The 18149-nt window shown below is 30.9% G+C and overlaps 1 protein-coding gene across 2 annotated transcripts in view; it reads left to right on the top strand.

Annotated features, from left to right (window-relative positions):
- The window catches only part of ash2 (Set1/Ash2 histone methyltransferase complex subunit ash2), a 38645-nt gene extending 23989 nt beyond the window's left edge, over positions 1-14656 (top strand). Inside the window, exons 7-11 of one of the 2 annotated variants that reach the window (XM_075361198.1) lie at positions 3036-3213; positions 6481-6625; positions 6760-6895; positions 9098-9355; positions 14405-14656. In XM_075361198.1, the coding sequence (XP_075217313.1) occupies positions 3036-3213; positions 6481-6625; positions 6760-6895; positions 9098-9355; positions 14405-14509 (822 nt within the window). In that variant the 3' untranslated portion in view covers positions 14510-14656. The remainder of the gene's footprint in view (positions 1-3035; positions 3214-6480; positions 6626-6759; positions 6896-9097; positions 9356-14404) is intronic. The other variant, XM_075361199.1, reaches the window with a different exon arrangement.
- The last annotated feature ends 3493 nt before the right edge of the window (positions 14657-18149 follow it).

Here is an 18149-nt window from a genome sequence, read left to right as displayed (position 1 = left end):
GGTATGAAAATTGATGAGTACACTGCTTCCAAGGAAGCATGTGCTGTCACGCCATCCTGCTGGTAATTTGCAAAATGTTGCGCATCTGGTATCAGTTGGTATGAAGGGCTGGAAGATGTCGGCAATATAATGCACCGAGTTCACTGTGTCTCTGAAGAAAGTGGGTCCAATGATTCTCATCCTTGACACAGTGCACCACACTCCAATTTTATAATATGCAGCATTTGTCCAATTATTTATTGTAGGTTTTTGACAGACCAATATTGTGAATTTTGTGAATTAACATTGAGGTGGAACCGTGCCTCGTCCGTCATGAAGTAGAGGTTTGAATGAAGTAAATCACTTTCGATTTCCTGCAGTACCCATGTGCAATACCGCACACATTTGTAATAGTCTGTAGGCTTTAGCTCTTGTAAAGCCACAATCCTGTATAGCAAATCCGTTATGGATGCATTGGTATTTTGTTCACTGGCGAATATCTTCCTTCTTCACCTTGGTCCTTTTCACAGGTGTGTATTTATGCTTCTTATCAAGGACAGATCCAGTTTGCTCAAACTTCTTTATAAGCTCAGGTGTGACTTGGCCTGATCACTATTGAGCTCTGCATGGAATATTTCTTGCACTCATTTGATTGAGCTGCCCTGTGCATAATATTCCTTGACAATGAATATTCTGGCATCCTTCATCAGATGGCTGGCTTTTTCTCAACTGCATTTCCTTCACAGCTTCAGGTTGTGTTCCCCTTCCTGTGTTCAAGGTCAACATGCATCACAGCTGATGGCGTGGCATTCAAAATATTATTACTTGTTGCTACAGTGAATACACTAATGCTTTTTGGTGTCCTCTTGCGTGTTCGGTTCAGAATATCTTGGGGCATCCAATACTTTTAGCTCAATTGTGACTCCCCACTTACATGTCATATCAGCATACTTAAATAAGCAATTTCCAGAGCAATGGGTTGGCCACGGCAGACCACAATCCTGGCCACCAAGATCACCTATTAAGAATAATAGTTACACCAAGATCATCTAATTAAGAATAATTTTCACTGTCCGCACCCTTCTGCTTTTCTATAAATTCTTCTGATCCAGTAACCCTTTTGGTCAAACAACAGCTTTTGGAGGTGCAATTGTCTGTATTACAAAGAACAAATTCAGTTCAGTTCCTTCTGGATTCTTGTTTTCATTGTTATTTTCTCTTTCTTCTTAATTGGAAGAAATTTATAACCCTGGTCTTACAATATGTTGATATAGGTAGAATGATATTTTGGTAATAGATTTAACGTTTTTTTATAAATATTTGTTGTAATTTCTGTATTTTTTAAATATAATATGAATGACATAAAACCTTTAATATTTAATATAAATTAATAGAGTAAATGTAGAGTTTATTACAAGGTTGTTAACTTAAAGATCTATGACATGTGGGAATTCATTTAGTTCAGTTATGCAAGTATATAAATGGTTTCTATTAATACAAACATAAATTTTAAATTATAAAGAAATTGCTTTTATACATTAGCAAACTGTTGGAATAAAAATAAATATGAAATTAAAATTTCGAAATATTTCTCATATATGGTCATTTAAATGTAAACAAATTCAGTTAAAGAATGAAATTTTCTATTACAATGACATTAAGTTTTAATTTACCTAATTAAAGAGAAACAATATTTTTTTTTTTACATTTTTAATGTTTATTTTGAAATAATTCTTATATTACTGATCAACCATAAACACATTAAGGTAATATTAGTATAAAAATTAGCAACTTTATAAAATTATGTATTTTGTATTTCATTTTGTTTTAATTAATACAGTGAAAATAACTTATAGAATGCACCATAAAATTTATATTGGAGGAATTTCTCCGTTCCTTCATAATAAATTGTCCTAGTGTTGTATTTCTTGCTACAAAACTAGGAGCACCGTTATGTCAATATAATCCTAATATTTTATGTTGTGAAAATTTTGTTTGAGTTTTAGTCCTGCTCTTCCTTTTGTTACAGTTACAGTGTAATACAATAAAAAATTAATTTTTTCTTCTAGATAATGTATTTAGCAAATTTCTAAAATCAAATAAGATTTATTAATTTACTTTTAGGCCATTGATGCTAGAATATTTTATCTTTCCTCTTTTCACTTTAAGCGCAGTTTAATACAACATATTTGTAAAGGACTATCTTTCATTAAGGTTCATGATATCATTATAACATTATTCATGGTTATCCGAACCATCTTATGTAATGCTTTTTTTAAAGCGTTTTAAGTATTGCAGTGAATGTTTTTTTTTACTATGCCCAGTATATCAGTAATTTATTTATAATTTTTTGTTATTACTTGCCCATAACATTTAATGTAATTTTGCTTGTGGTTATCACATTTAACATTATTATCAGTATTATTGCACTGAATATTTTTTTTTTTGCAAAGAATGTTAACTTTTTTTTAAATAAGTTTGTATACTTTCAGTGAGACTTTTAAAATGTTACAATAAGGTTGTGGAGAGAAATATATATACCAAATAGTTCTTTTATTGTTTCAAAGTAGGCAGAATAATAATTGAGAAAAATTAACAAGAAAATTTTGATAGTTTTGTACATTTATTGATAGTGATCATAATGAGAAGTCTAGACCTCTATATTTCTATATTACAACACCAGTGAGCTAAATTGATAGGTGTCACATGTTGATCCTTACATATAGAATTTCAAATGGTTTTACTCTGACCAAATCTTTATTTCTTTATTTACTGAATGACCCTTATAGAGTATATGTAAATTATTACAGAGTCAAGTTTCAAGATGACCTAAGATCAAAGATCAAAAGGTGCATTTCAGTTGTTAGATTCTGTTCAGTTAATACTTAATTTAGCATTTATTGATTGATAATAAAATTTAATGAACTATCAAATATTTAACCATTCATATTTTATATAGATTTGTGTATATTCATGATGTAGTAATAGTAGATATTTTTTTATTAGAGATCATTTTAATCATTATATCATCTTCATTTTGATATAATTTTATTTAGGAGTTTGATGAGAGCAGTGATTGGGCAGGGAAGCCAATACCTGGTTGGCTGTATCGTACTCTTAGTCCATCATCTGTACTTTTAGCACTTCATGATCGTGCTCCACAATTGAGGATATCAGAAGACAGATTAGCAGTTACTGGTGAAAAAGGCTACTGTATGGTCAGAGCAACACATTGTCAGTAATTCAATTATGGTGTATCCTTATGAACATAAAATATATATTATTTATTATATTAACTTTATAATGTGTAAAAAGTAATTGAAGATATGGAATAAATATTTACAAATATTCCTTCCATTCATTATTAGATGGCAGTTAGATGATGCCACACTCAAACTCACCCATTATGAATGGTAGTTGTGAGTTGTGATGGTATAGTATTGTTATTTTAAAACTGTGTTGTTACAAATGGAGGTTGATTACCAACTTCTCAAGACAGAATGTAGCATATTAGCCTTTCCTTTCATCTTCAAATTCTTAAGTTCAAATTCTAGTCAGATTTGGTATTATAGCTTTGGCAATGATTTTTTTTTTTTTTTTTTTTTTTTTTAATAATCAGCTGTGAAGATTGTAAAACTATTAATTAATAATGACAAACTGAACAAAACTTGTTTATTTTTTTTTTTTATTGATTGATTTTCTCACAACAGTCAGAGTGACTGAAAATATCTAGTGTAAACAATATTGTATTAAATACGAATGTATTTGATTTGATATGTCATAAAATTAGATTGTGTTTTTTTTATACAGAGACAAATTTTATAGTTAATTAATTCTTGTAGGTCTTTTAGATACCAGCTTCTTTCCATAGCATTTGTACAGGATTCTTTATAGTAATTAACTAAAAAAAATTATAGAATTGTTGTCATTTTATACTATCTGTTATGTTAAATTTCTCAACAAGATGAATATTGATAAAACAAAGAATATCAGATCTTATCAAGAAAATACATTGTTGTAAGCAAGTTATTACCAATAATAATTTGAACAGTATTATTTATATTAATACAAACAGCATTTAAGGGATTTAAAGACTTAGCTTTATCTGATCAGAAAACCTTCAGTTGTCAGAAAGCAGAATATCAGATGCTAGGGGGCACCTACCAGTAGAGTGATAGATGCCCCCTAGCAGAGTACACTGAGTATGCAAGTCTCTAAGATCTGTCAAGGAACAGATTTCTTTACAAAATAAATATTTTTATTCCATTTCATATATTAGTTATTATTTAGTCATGATTATACTTATAAAGTGTAAGTAATGTAACAAATATTCAAATTGATAAACATTGCATAATTTTTGTCTACGTATGTTATATGTCCATATATATATATTGTTCATTAGTTATTTTTCTTCTGGATTTTCTAAATTGTTATCTCAGTGCCATTTGATAGTTTATTAGTGTACATATGTATGGGTCTGACATGAATTTTTTCTCTTAGTCAAACAAGTGAAAACTAAAAATGGTGCGATTGAATTCTTGAAAATCAAATTCTATAATATTTTACATAATCCTAGGGATGTATTTGTGCCCACTATATGATTGTATAAAATGCATTATAGTGTCGATGGATCTGCATGAAAGATGGTTATAATGAATTTAGGCGGTTAAGGCAGTATACCTTCTTCACCGAATCTAAATTTGCATTCTGTAAGACTGTGTTCCTTTTTTTAATGAAAAGTCAAATATCATAATTTTGTAGTTGTGTAATTTCTATACCTCAGAATCAGCCTAACTCAATTCTATTTATTTTTAAATTGAAATAATTTTAAATATTTGTTCTGTCTGAAATTCTTTTTTTGTTAGACTACAAACACTTATGTCATAGATATAAAAAATAAATGAATGCATAAAATTAAAGAACCCTAAATCCATAAGAACTACCGCATGAAAATAAACAAGAACAAAATGAAAGTAATGAAATGTAGTAGAAATAACAAAAACACTGAATGTGAAAATAAAACGTTTCTACACTCAGTACACATCAATGTCAATGTCATAACATGTGGACTGCAGTTTTTCTACTTTGTTGCGAATTATAGAAATGTCTGCTTCAATAGAAAATCCCACAAGTTGTGAGGCACATTCAGTGATTAGGTTTTTCTGGTAAAAACCTCAAACCAATTGAAATTCATCAGCAACTTTGTGAGATATACGGAGATGGAATAATGAGTGAAGGTGGAGTAAGGTAGTGGTGCATTCAGTTTAAAAATGGCCGCACCATTGTTCATGAGGACTACAGTGGTCACCCTAGCCTTGTGACTGATGAACTGATGATGAAAATCAACAATAAATTTGTGAAAATTGCTGCATTACGATTAACTCTCGCTTCATTTTCTCTAAATTTCACTAAGTTTACTGCATGAAATTGTATCAGGGAAGCTTGGTTTCACAAGTTTTGTGCAAGATGGGCGCCAAAAATCTAAGACAACAGATTTCTACAGTGAAGGAGTTGATAAGCTTGTGCATTGTTATGATAAGTGCCTTAATTTAAATGGTGACTATGTAAAAAAATAGTTTGAGATTGTCCCTTTCAAATGTATATCATAAAATTTCTTCTTTTTATTTGGTTGGTTTTTTATTTCAAACTGTAAGTAAGTTACTTTCTGGACAGCCCTCCTATATTGCACTTGGGCTGCTCTTGTTCTGAAGTATAAATTTTATAGTTTGTGTCCTTGTATGCCAAACAATTGGGTAAGGATGTTTCTTCAGGAAACCTGACTATTTTCTTGAATGACTTTTCAATTTTGATTAATTTATAGATATCTACATATGACTTATAGCATCCAAACATGCAGATTGTTAAATTGTAATAAATAAATTAAAAGACAATATTTTCAATATTCAAATAATTCATTAACACATAGACCATGAGTTAATAAAATAAGATATAAATCACGGCGTTTATATTTCCATGTCAGATGGAGCCTTTTGTACTCTCTATCTGAATTAGTTAAATTTTATATAGTTTCCTTTTCTATTATTTTAGCCTTTATATTTTAAAGACTCCCATCTGTGATATTAGTTTTGAGTTTTATGTTACTTTTTTAACTTAGTTTTAAATTTTTTATTATATAATTTATATTAGTTTTAAGTCTTATTTAGTTTTATTGTTCTAGTGTTATTTTACCTTTTTATTAAAAAAAAATTCCGGGTGATAACGCACAGACATTATTCCCCCCCACCAAATGTCAGATATATATAAATTATTAAAAGCAATCTCCAAAGAAGTGTAATTTGAATATTTCTTTCAATTTCTCATTACTAACTATCATAACTTTGCTGAAGGTACTATCTTCACTACCTAGTAACTAACAAAAATAATAAATTTTAATGTAAATTTATTAGATAATTTATACCTGCATTTTTTATATTATTATTTAATTAAGTATCTGTTGTACTTAATATTTTTGTAATATTCTTATTTAAGCGATTTTTTCAGGTGCCAGCAGAGGTACATGGTACTGGGAGGCCACAATAGAAGAAATGCCTGAAGGTTCGGCAACTAGAATAGGATGGGCTCAAGAATATGCCAACTTACAAGCACCTCTAGGATATGATAAATTTGGTTATTCATGGAGATCTAGGTACTAATTAACAGTGTACCTTTGATTAAGAACAAAAGAATAAAAAAAAAAAAAAATTTTTTTTAATTATTTGTTATAGCTATATTATTTAAGATATTAAAATAAATATTAATATTTCCTCTTTCTTTGTATAGGAAAGGTACACGGTTTCACGAATGCAGAGGAAAGCACTACAGTCCTGGATATGGTGAAGGAGACACATTGGGTTTTTTAATTATTCTTCCTGATGATAAACATTTTCCATTTATTCCTCAAACATATAAAGACAGGGTTAGTTTTTTTTTTATAGAATATTGATTTGAATGATTTTTTTTTTGTAATTTTTCTTGTTAATGTTTTGAATACATATTTATTCTTATAAAATATGTTTACCTTGCCTGACAGGATTTGAACCTGGAATCTCAGATGAAAAGCAGAGATGGTACCACTCCACCGTGAAGATCAGCAGATGTGTATTTTTTTTGTAGTGTTAAATAATTTTATGTTAATAATAAAATTTACTAATGAAGATTTCACTATTTTACATAGAATAAATTATTCCAATTCTGTGTAGGGGAAAATGGTTTCAGTTGAAATTATCTTCAATGTTTTAATAAAATAAAAAATGAAAAGAAGTTCACTTACAGTTGTTAAATTCATTGATAAAATGACAGTATACAATCACCTTTTAGAAACAAATATTTTTAAGAATATGCAAAGCCAACGTAAGACATCAACTTATTCACATTTATTAATAAGTTACATCTTATTTATGAAACAGAAAACATTTGCTTCCTAGAATTTACCCCATCCAAAAAGATAATTAGATACTTTCTTAATATATAGAACATAATTAGCAAAACTACCATAAATGTAAACATATCTATTCATTCTCTATTGTTCAAGTAAGTAATGTTTGGAATATATAAAACAAATTGTTAGGGATATAGGATTTAGGGAGTATACCAAAATGAAATGGCTGGCACTAGACAGGTAATCTTGGAGCTGCATCAAACCAGACAAATGACGAAAACAAAAAAAAAACCAATGTAAAGTAGCAGCTTTTTTACATTGTCATTACTACTAATTCACTCATTTGATCTAGTTACCACAACAAAAGTGATGCTTTAATTTCTACTATTTATTAATGGCTAAACACCAACCATACTTAATATCAACATGTTATTAAAAATAATAGAATAAAGCAAATAAAAAGGAAATAAATTGTGTCATTCTTCCAACATACCGAGATAGTTATTTGCTGTTGTACCATTGTATAATGTAGGTAGGTTCTGAAATGAAAAATGGGGCTGTTACTATTATGATGTATGACAGCCCACCATACATTTTAACATTATCACATTTGTCTACAATGAAGCATGTAGTTTTTCATTAGCTTACATATGTGAAATAAAGCTCAACTGAACACTATATTGCATTCAGTTTTAAGTTCCATAAAAACTGAAAATTATTTTTTGTTGTCTCTCATTGCGTATATCAACAGCAGAAGTAAGTATATCCTGTTGGTTTATTTCTTGAATAGAATGCATAATCACTGAAGTTTGTAAACCATAAAAATAGTCATTTTTCAGAACTTTATAAACGCTGATTTTCTTAAGCTCTAATTCTTGATATAAACTGCCCTATTTTGTTGGATTTCTTGTGAACTTCTACCATGTAAATTCAGCCACCTCGTCAATAATAAACACCCTGCCAGAACATTTTGTACTTAACAAGCTCCCAGAACATTTTGTACTTAACAAGTTGCCAGATCACTTATACCACCAATCCTACCATCAAATATTTTCATGCAGTGGCTCATCATTAAAAACACTGTGATAGTCACATTAAAGATAAGCTCACTTCACCAATTCAAATTTTGCTAGCTGAGGAACATACTTTCTTTTCTGATGTGAATGTTCTGAATGTCCACATCAGCATTGCAACACCACTGCTGATTATGTGCACACACATCTGATGCTAAAGTTCAAAACTTTCTGCTCAGTTCAAAACTGTGTTGTGGTGCTCTTCTATGCAATGTCAGTATCATGGCTTTGCTACAAAGTTACTGACAAAGTTCAATGATTATATTCAGCTACACATAACATAACAGTAATGTTAGCATACATCATCAGATTTTCATGAACAGCTACTCTGTTACTTTGATTACCATACACAAGATTATACAACAAACCCACTGCAGAATGCAACAGCCAAGGAAAATACAAATTAAACTGTGCTAGACGTACATTTAAACATAGATACAAAGAACACTTAATGAGTATTGATGAGTCAGAATCAATACTTGAATTCATCTCGAACCAAATGCATAAATTATATCAACAACCATTTTTCTTTCAAATCTGACAAGATTTAACTTATATGACTTATTTTTTACATATAGACATCCATTAATCTTTGTTATATATTTATATTCCTATCATTAATAATTATAATTATTTTAAACAAATTAATTTGATTTTTGTGTTGCAGCCGTTAGTTAAATTCAAGAGTCATCTATATTATGAAGAAAAAGACAGAGTTTCTGAATCATTAAAAAACTTGAGAGTTCTTCCTGGAAGCAAAATTGTATTTTTTAAAAATGGTGAATGTCAAGGAGATGCATTTGTTAATATATATGCCGGTTCTTATTACCCAACTATATCAATACATAAAAGTGCTACAGTTTCTGTTAATTTTGGACGTAATTTTAAGTATCCACCAAAAATATCTGAATATAATTATAGAGGAGTAAGTTTCAAATTACACTTTATTTCACTATTTTAATATTGCAGTTTTATCACAGAAGAAAATGTGTTATGTACATTCTGAACTTATTTTCCATTTTCTGGGAAGGTATATATTTTATAGGAGGTAAACTTCAACTTCTTTGCAGCATAAATATTTGTTAAGTAGCTTTAAAATTTAACTCTACAAGAAAATAGAAAGTTTCTAAAAATTTAATGACTATATTATTCTTTATATTCTCCAAGAAAACTTTGAGATTAAAAATTTGCGATTTTGCTTCATCAATAGCAGAACAGATATAAAATCTAGAAAATTCACTTTGATGGCATTATGTTTACAGTGTTACTCCTAGTGTCAGTGGAGATGAAAACCAGACAATTGGCTAGAGTATCAGTTTCATGTTTGAAAAAGTAATAATAAAACTTGCATATCATTGATCTCAGAATGTACAATACTCAGTAAGTTTCAAAATAAAGTATTATCTTATCCATCGTAATAGTTTTAATTTTTATACATGACTGATATATGGTTAAAATAATGTACTTTGTAAATTATAATGCACAATTTAACATTTGTATAAATTGTAGATGCCAGCTGTAATAAAATTTGAGTATGGTATTTAGTTTCAGTGCAACATGATTTTTGCTAAAAAAAAATGCTTTGAAATTTTCAGATGTTATTAATATAATTTAGATATGCCCAATTCTTTTTCAAATTCAGAAATAATTGGATTCAGAAATTGCTGGATTGACGCAACAAAAAATTCTACTAGAAAATGGGCCATCAAAACTGAATCTAATTCAGTTGTCTACATACATCATGTAAAAGGTTAAGTTATGTGTATTGATTAGCATACAAAATTTTCTTCAGTTGTAGGGGTAAGACATGTTGATCTGAAAGGATGCCTGTTCCTGTATTTGTTCATCATACTAACCTGACAGACTACACCATTTTTAGGTATAAAAATTGCAAACTCAGTAAGATAATTCAATTATGTTATGATAACTGTGAAGTGCAGATAACAGTTTTTGTTATCTTGATCTTGTTTAGTGCTTTCAGAATAATCTGTTCCACAAAAATTGAATTACTGATCATACTTCTTGTGTTCACTTAAAACTATTTCTGTATATAGCCTCAGTTCAGGATAATGATAAAGCTTATGTTTGATTCACGTAGCAGAACCCCTCTTCCTCCTTTATACTCACGACCTGAACTTTAAGTTACGAAAGAGTAACAGTGCTAAGAGAAGTTATTTTGCTGAGTTGCATTATGATTTTCTTGTACTGTGATGAACTAAAGTACCAGTATTTCTATACTTTGCCTTTTTTCTGGGTCATAATGATACTCCCAACTTACATCTTGTGTCAAATATAAGAGTAAGCTGCCTCCTTCTTCACAAGAACATTTTAGGAGTTGTTGCAACATTTTTTTTATTGTTTGTAAGTTTATATACAAAGAAATCACAAACAAATTTTATGGTTAACATACTTAATACATCCTACTTGTTCTTTTGATATGCCTAGCTGGGTGGTTATGTATTGTTGCATGATGTGATGGACACTTGAATTAGTTAGTTGTCCACCTTCTGATTCTTATCAATCACAAAGATACAGATCAGCCATTGCAGGTTTCATCCTCAAAGTTAGCTTTAACTTTACAAACTTCCAATAAAATAAAATGAGCATGAAATTTTATTGCCCATCTCTTCATTATTATTTGATCAACAGTTTCATCACCATAGTTTATCAATAATGATTAATGTAGAATTTATTTTGTTCAGCTGTTAAACAGCCTGTTGACATAACAGGCACACTCAGCTCCACGGTATGTTTTAGGGTTGGAGTTGGAATGTAGCTAACAGATGCATGCTCCACTTTATATAGTTTTGTCTTGATCTCCTTTTCCATATTTTTTTGATGAAATGACAGGTGTAGTAACACAATTTTTTTCATTTTTCACAAGTTACCCTAATTAAAACACTCATGAAATTTCTTTTCTCTCTAGTTTGTGAAGAAATCCTCATATCCAGATTTCTTAGTTTTTATTATTATTATCATCTTTTATGACCGCATAGATAACTTTAGTCATCCATTATCAAGTCTCTTCTACGGGACTGTTTGGGCTTGCAGTCCTCCCAGTACTTTTTTCATACATTCTGATCTTTATGCCCTTGTTGTCCATTATCAAGTCTCTTCTATGGAACTGTTTGGGCTTGCAGTCCGCCCAGTACTTTTTTCATACATTCTGATCTTTATGCCCTTGTTGTCCATTATCAAGTCTCTTCTATGGAACTGTTTGGGCTTGCAGTCCGCCCAGTACTTTTTTCATACATTCCGAACTTTGTGACCTTTCTAGTGTTGAAATGTTCATGTTGTGAGTTTTTTCTTGCGAGTGTTTTTGTTCTTGATTTCCTTGCTTAATTTTATCATTTGTGTCTTCTGGTGTAAGGCCAATTTCCTTCAGATTTCTCTAATCCATCTGCATCCTTTCTTGGTGTTTTTCAGTTGAGATTAAACTGTACTAGCTGTTTCAGAAGTCTTGAATCTTGCATCCTCATGATATTGGTTTGCTTGGCATTTCTCCCGCCACCACCCCATTTGGTCACCCTAAAGCATACGACCAAATGTCTGTGCCACAAACGACTACTGAGCCTCGAAACATTTAGCGACCAGTATCCTAAATAGCTCCTAGAGCTTACCTAACAGCGTGAGCGGGCTAAGCATGGTGCCATACACCACCAGCTTACGTGTCCCAACCGCTCACTTGTCATATATTTGCTAAAATGGGTAGGCACACCCCATCTACTAAAAATATATATGACATCCACAAATTTTATTTTGTCAAGACAGCAATTTGCTGCCACACCTAGGTCGCTGAATGCCAGCGAGTACCTGTCCTCCATATTAAAGCGCTTGGAGCCTTAATTGGCTGGTGGTCAGCTATATATATATCTCTAGGTTAGCTTCCCACAGCAGTGCGGTAGGAGTCTTTTCCCCTTAGGTAACGATTCTCATGATATGTCTAAAGAATCCTACTTTTATGCATAGTATCAGTGGTAGGTTCTAAAACTCTTTGTACACAGCTTTGTTGGGCACAATCCATCACTGCCCGTCGTGGTACTTTGTATTGATGCAGGTTCTTCCAATTCTTCTTTGGATTTTCTGGGGTTCGTTCAGATGGAAGAGTGTTTCTGCTGCAAAGTGACTTCTGGTTTTAGAACTGTGTTGAGTCTTATTTTTATTGATAGGCATTTTTTTTATAAGTGTTCCAGGTTAATTTTTGAGCTTTAGGTAGTGTTTCTTCTAATTTGAATTGAGCTTTTTTCATTTAAGTTGTTTGTTATTATTTCTCAGAGTTATTTAAATTGGGTTACTATTTTGATTTTATTACCATTTATGTTTACTTCTTTTAGTTGTGTTAGTTTTTGGAGCATAATTTCTGTCTTTTTGAAAGATATTTTAAGGCCAGTTTTATCTGCAATGTTTTGAAGTTCTATTATGCATGATTTAGCTTCATCGGTCGTTTGCTAGCAGTGCGAAGTCTGCAAAACTAAGACAGTTTGTTTTGATTTTTCAGCCTATTTTTACTTTTAGGGGCATTTTTTAAGCCATTCCTTCATTACCATTTCTAGAGCACAGTTGAGTAATAGTGGTGAGAGCCCATCACCGTGGCACAGTCTTGTTTTGGTCTCAAATGATTCCAAGAGCTCATCTCTAAATTTTAACTTTGACTTAAGTGTTTGCGAGGTTCAGCTTTATCATGTTTATTACTTTGGTACGTAGTTCAAGGAGTCTTAGAATTTTTAGTGGGGATTCTCTGTAAATGCAATCATAAGATTTCTTGAAATCTACAAATGTTAATCACCATGTCTCTTTCTTTTCCTGTTATTCATTATTAGCTTGAGACTCTTGATCTCATCTGGACAGCTCCTCCAGGGTCTGAAATATCCCTGGTATCCTAGTTCTTTCTAGAGTTGTGAACCAATCCTGTTGAGGATGATTCTTAAAAGAATTTTATATGTTGTATCTAGGGAGTGAGATTCCCCTGTTTTGTCCCCTTTTTTGTGGTGGATAGATGAAGGGCTGTCTTCCAGTGTTCTGGTAGTTCTTCTTTTGTCCAGATGTTGACAAGCTGTTAATGAAGGGCAATTTTTTACTGATCTTGCTGCATGTTCCAAGATCTCTACAAAAGTCTGATCTCTCCCACTGCTTTGTAATTCTTCATCACACCCAGTGCTTGGTAGACTTCTTTTATTGTGGGCTGGTTGATGTTTGCTGGTGTTGTTGGAGTTTAATATTAGGAGTTCTGGCAGTTGTTTGCAATTTAGGAGTTTGTTGAAATATTTAGCTAAGATTTCCGCATTGCCTTTATTGTTATGGGTCATCAGTTTGCGGTTTTCATTCTTTATTAGTACAGTTGGGGGTTTGTATTTTTTGGAGCTGATGTTTGAAGGTTTTGTAGTAGTCTCTCAACTTTGTTTTTCTGAATCATTCTTCTTTTGACTTCAGTGTGTCTTTCTGGTGTTGTCTTTTAATTCTCCTTGGTGTTAGAATGGTTTCTTTTCTCTGTTTTATTAGATAAGAAGGATGTTTTTAATTTTTGGGATTGGTGAAATAGCCATGCTTTGATGTCTTTTCTCTACTGTTTCATTACTTTTGCTATTTCACCATTGATGTTTTTTACAGGATTTTATTGGGGCTAATTCTTAAAATAATTTTTACTTTACCAATGCAAATAATGTTTATTACAGACATTGCTAACAGCATATTATACTGAATCTCCTGTCAATGTTAATTTATTCAAAATTGAATGATCCTTGTGCTTGATGGCCAAGTTCCCAGTAGTTGTTTGTTTATAATAGAATATATATTTACAAATGAATTCATATCATTTTTTAGGCTGTTACCTACCATTTTTGAGGACTAATGCATTGCCTGAAATTTCATTACTTATATTAACATAGATTTTGAAAAATATTAATGTCTTTTTTATGGGTAAATGTTTTAGTTTAAAATCATTGATTTGTTTTGAATTTCTGAATTTTTTTAACAGATGTGGGAGAAAGCAGAAGAAGCACTTTGTGAGTTGACTATGGCAGATCTTTTATACTTAACAGAAAATGAAGGAAAACTGAGATTAGATACATATTGCGTATAAATACATACAAATTTGATGAATGTGTCTTATTCTTTTTTTAAAAGCTGTAAACTTTCTATGTCCCATTAAAAATATTTTAAATCTCTTACAATTTGTTTTTAGAATAAAAAAGTCATGTCATTAAATCAAAATCTTTTTTTTTTTATTTTGTTTTTATGCTTTCAACCAAAATGGCATTTATTTCACTCTACTTAAATACAACTAATAACCCTTTGCACTCCTGTGTCCTGCACTGCAGGCCATGTGGTGTTCAGCCAGCAGGCTCTGATTTGTTTTCTTTTAATTATATTAGTTCAGCTGTACAACTCCAGTACAGTTTTGTTTGTAATACATAGCACCAACTGGTTGTAAATGCCTAATTTAAAGTTTGTGTCGTTTAACCATATTTTAATTATTTTAAAATAATCAATTCTTTTAATTTGATTTTTCTGTTTTAAAATGATTAAAGGAATTGTACTATAGCTGCCTATATATTACTGAAATAAAAATTATTAATGACAGTTGCCTAAAACAGGGTTTGGAATGAAAAATAGAAATATACTTGTGACAAATAAATTTTTAATGTTTTAGGTGATTAACAAAATTATTAAACTACTATTTTCAAAATATTAATAATAAAATCAGACATACAAATAAAAAAATAAAGTTTAAAAATATACAAAAAAAATTATACTTGCTAGGAAATGCACATTTTTACTAATAATTTTCTAAATAAAAGTAAACACCCAAAGTATATTATTCATACTTTGATTACTCTTAAGTTGGGAATGTCAATAATATGCCGAACCATACTGTTTATTATCTAATGAAAGAAAATTTTACATGTGTGGTACGTGGCCCACAATGCAGGCCATGAGTGTTTGGGGAAAATAACTTTGGCCTGCAATGCTGGACTGGAGAGCTGACAGGACAAGTTACATTATTATTAATTGGAGCTGTCATTGTAATGACGAGGGGATGCATTGCAGGCTACAAGAGCTGTGGGGACACTTTAGAAAAAATGTTTTGGAGGGCAAGGTGTTAATTCAGTAACCTTATAAATAAATTGAACTGTATAAGTGTATAAAATTAGTATATTCAATTTTTCACGTCTAGCATCTGAAAGACATGTTTTTCTTTTTTCAATAGTGAGAAAATATTTTATGCAAAAACATTGGTAAGAAGATAATTAAGGTAAAATACAAAACCAGTGTGGTAGGTAACTCTGAAAGCATAACTATGAAGCACGGTTTTTTATTTTTTTATTCAGTTGAAATTTGTACCAACAATAGAAATATTAAGTTGTAAGTTAGAGTACGTTAAAAACTACCTCTTCTGTCTACTTTAGCACACCTGCTGCAACATTAATTTTTTTTGTAATGCATCATAAGACATCTAGGTCAACTGAACATACATTATGAGACATCACAATACTGTTACTTATATAATACTATAGGAGGGATTAGAAAGCCTAACTTTAAAAGGCCAGTGGCATATGGCACTGTCTAGCCACAACAGAAAACAGCTCCCCCCCCCCCTCCCGCACATTATAACAAGCACATGTACTGGCTATGCAGGTTTCAACATTAAACTTCTGGAGGTTGATGTAAAACTACAGACATTGAAATGAGTGAATTATGGAGGATGGTGAGAAACAGCAATAACCATGAAGGAATTACATGAGACCCACATAAGAATCTAGTTTCTAGATCCTCTCTATGTTAACGCTGCTACAAATCCACCTATCACCTCTAAAAGAGCAGATATACTTGATATGAATTCAGCATTATTGAATTTGTAGATCAGTTAATAAAAATTCATTTCTTCCAGAGATAAAACAGAGTTCTTAAAAGAACACCCTCTCTTAACTCCAAAATTACAGACATACCACTCCAGTTTATCAATATTTATAATCATCCATTCATAAAATGGATTTAATTAAGTATGAATCTATTTAAATTATGTATTGACATGTAGTTCATTGATCCTATATCCTAAATAGCATCTAGGCTAATTGAATTTTAGTGTAAAAGTAAAGCAATACTTTTAATTTCAAATATGATATACACATTGAATTATGTTTTATTTCATTTCATCACAAAATTTGTGTATGCTCAAAACAGTGGGCATAGCTTAGTTTTCTATTACTTTGATACAAAGTTAATTTACAAGTACTCCACTGCTACAAAGAAGAAAGAATGTGAAAAGCGCACTTTTTATTTATTTATAGATGAAACTTGCATATTGAACTCTACACAGCTAAAAATTATTTGAACACCATGTACAAGTGTAAACATAATGAAGAGTTTCCTATAAAATCAAAGAAGTACTAGTAAATTTCACCAGATCCCATCCCATTTTCCCACATCTTACAAACGGAACTATCTCAGGTTAATAATAATAGTTAATCAGAGGAAGATACAACTGCAAAATTGTTTACAGACATTGCTTTTTAGGTACCTAGAAATGAGTGCTTACGAATATCAGGCTGCTTTCATGCAAGGGTACATATTCATGGCAGAAAATACTTTAAATTTACTTAACAAAATTAATGTTCAAAGATATTGGGAGGGCAAATAGTTGTATACATTTTTATTGATTTTAAGATACTTTTGATGAATAAATTGGCATTTTCTTTTCTTTTAAGCTGCATTACTTTGGGTTTATCTAGTAAATTTATTAATATATTCTAGGGCCAATATAAAAATAACAGTCAGTATTGACATGAAGCTTGGGAAACAAAGGTTTGAAAAAATTCCAGCATCTTGTACTTTAAAAAAGGATGTTTAGACTTTTAAATCATACATCAAATTACCAACTTGTATCTGACATAAAAAATATCCAGGTGATACTGCAAGGTATCAGAGTGATTATATCATGGTTAAACAAAGATTTACAAATCAACTTGTGGACTGCAAAGCACATCCAAGAGCAGACATTGATCACCACCATAATTTAGTGATAATGAAATGTAGATTAAGGTTTAAATATCTGAAAGGTGTTGGATGAATCAGTGGAATTTAGAAAAGCTGGAGGAAGAGGAGGTAAGAAGATTTTTGAGGAGGACATCGCAAGAGGTCTGAGTAAAAAAGATAAGGTAGAAAATATAGAAGAATGGGAGAATGTTAAGGAGGAAATTTTTAAATCAGAAGCGAACTAAGATGGAACACAGAACTGGTAGAAAACCTTGGATATTGGAGGATATATTGCAGCTGATGGATGAACATATAAAAAATAAGAATGCTAGTGATAAAGAAGGTAAATAGAAGTATCGACAATTAAGAAATCCTATAAACAGGAAGTGCAAATTAGCGAAAGAAGAATGGATTAAAGAAGTGTTCAGAAGTGGAAAGAGAAATGATCATTGGTAAAATAGATGAAAAGTAAAGGAACATTACAGAGAATTCTGCAGTACATAAGTTAAAATCTAATAATGTGTAAATAAAGATGGTACACTGATTTATATGAAAGAAAAGGTTGAGAAATGAGTGGAATACATTGAAGAGTTATATGGAAAAAATGAATTGGAAACTAGTGTTACAGAGGATGAAAAAAGAGATACAATACTGAGATCTGAATTTAAGAGAGCATTAAAAGATTTGAATGGCAGAAGGGCTCCTGGGATAGACAGAATACCTGCAGAATTATTGTGCAGTGCAGA

This window comes from Lycorma delicatula, chromosome 3 (genome assembly GCF_047948215.1).
Source record: "Lycorma delicatula isolate Av1 chromosome 3, ASM4794821v1, whole genome shotgun sequence".
Classification (NCBI taxonomy): Eukaryota; Metazoa; Arthropoda; class Insecta; order Hemiptera; family Fulgoridae; genus Lycorma; species Lycorma delicatula.
Note: the sequence above shows the minus strand (reverse complement) of the source record. Positions and strands in the feature narration are given on the sequence as shown.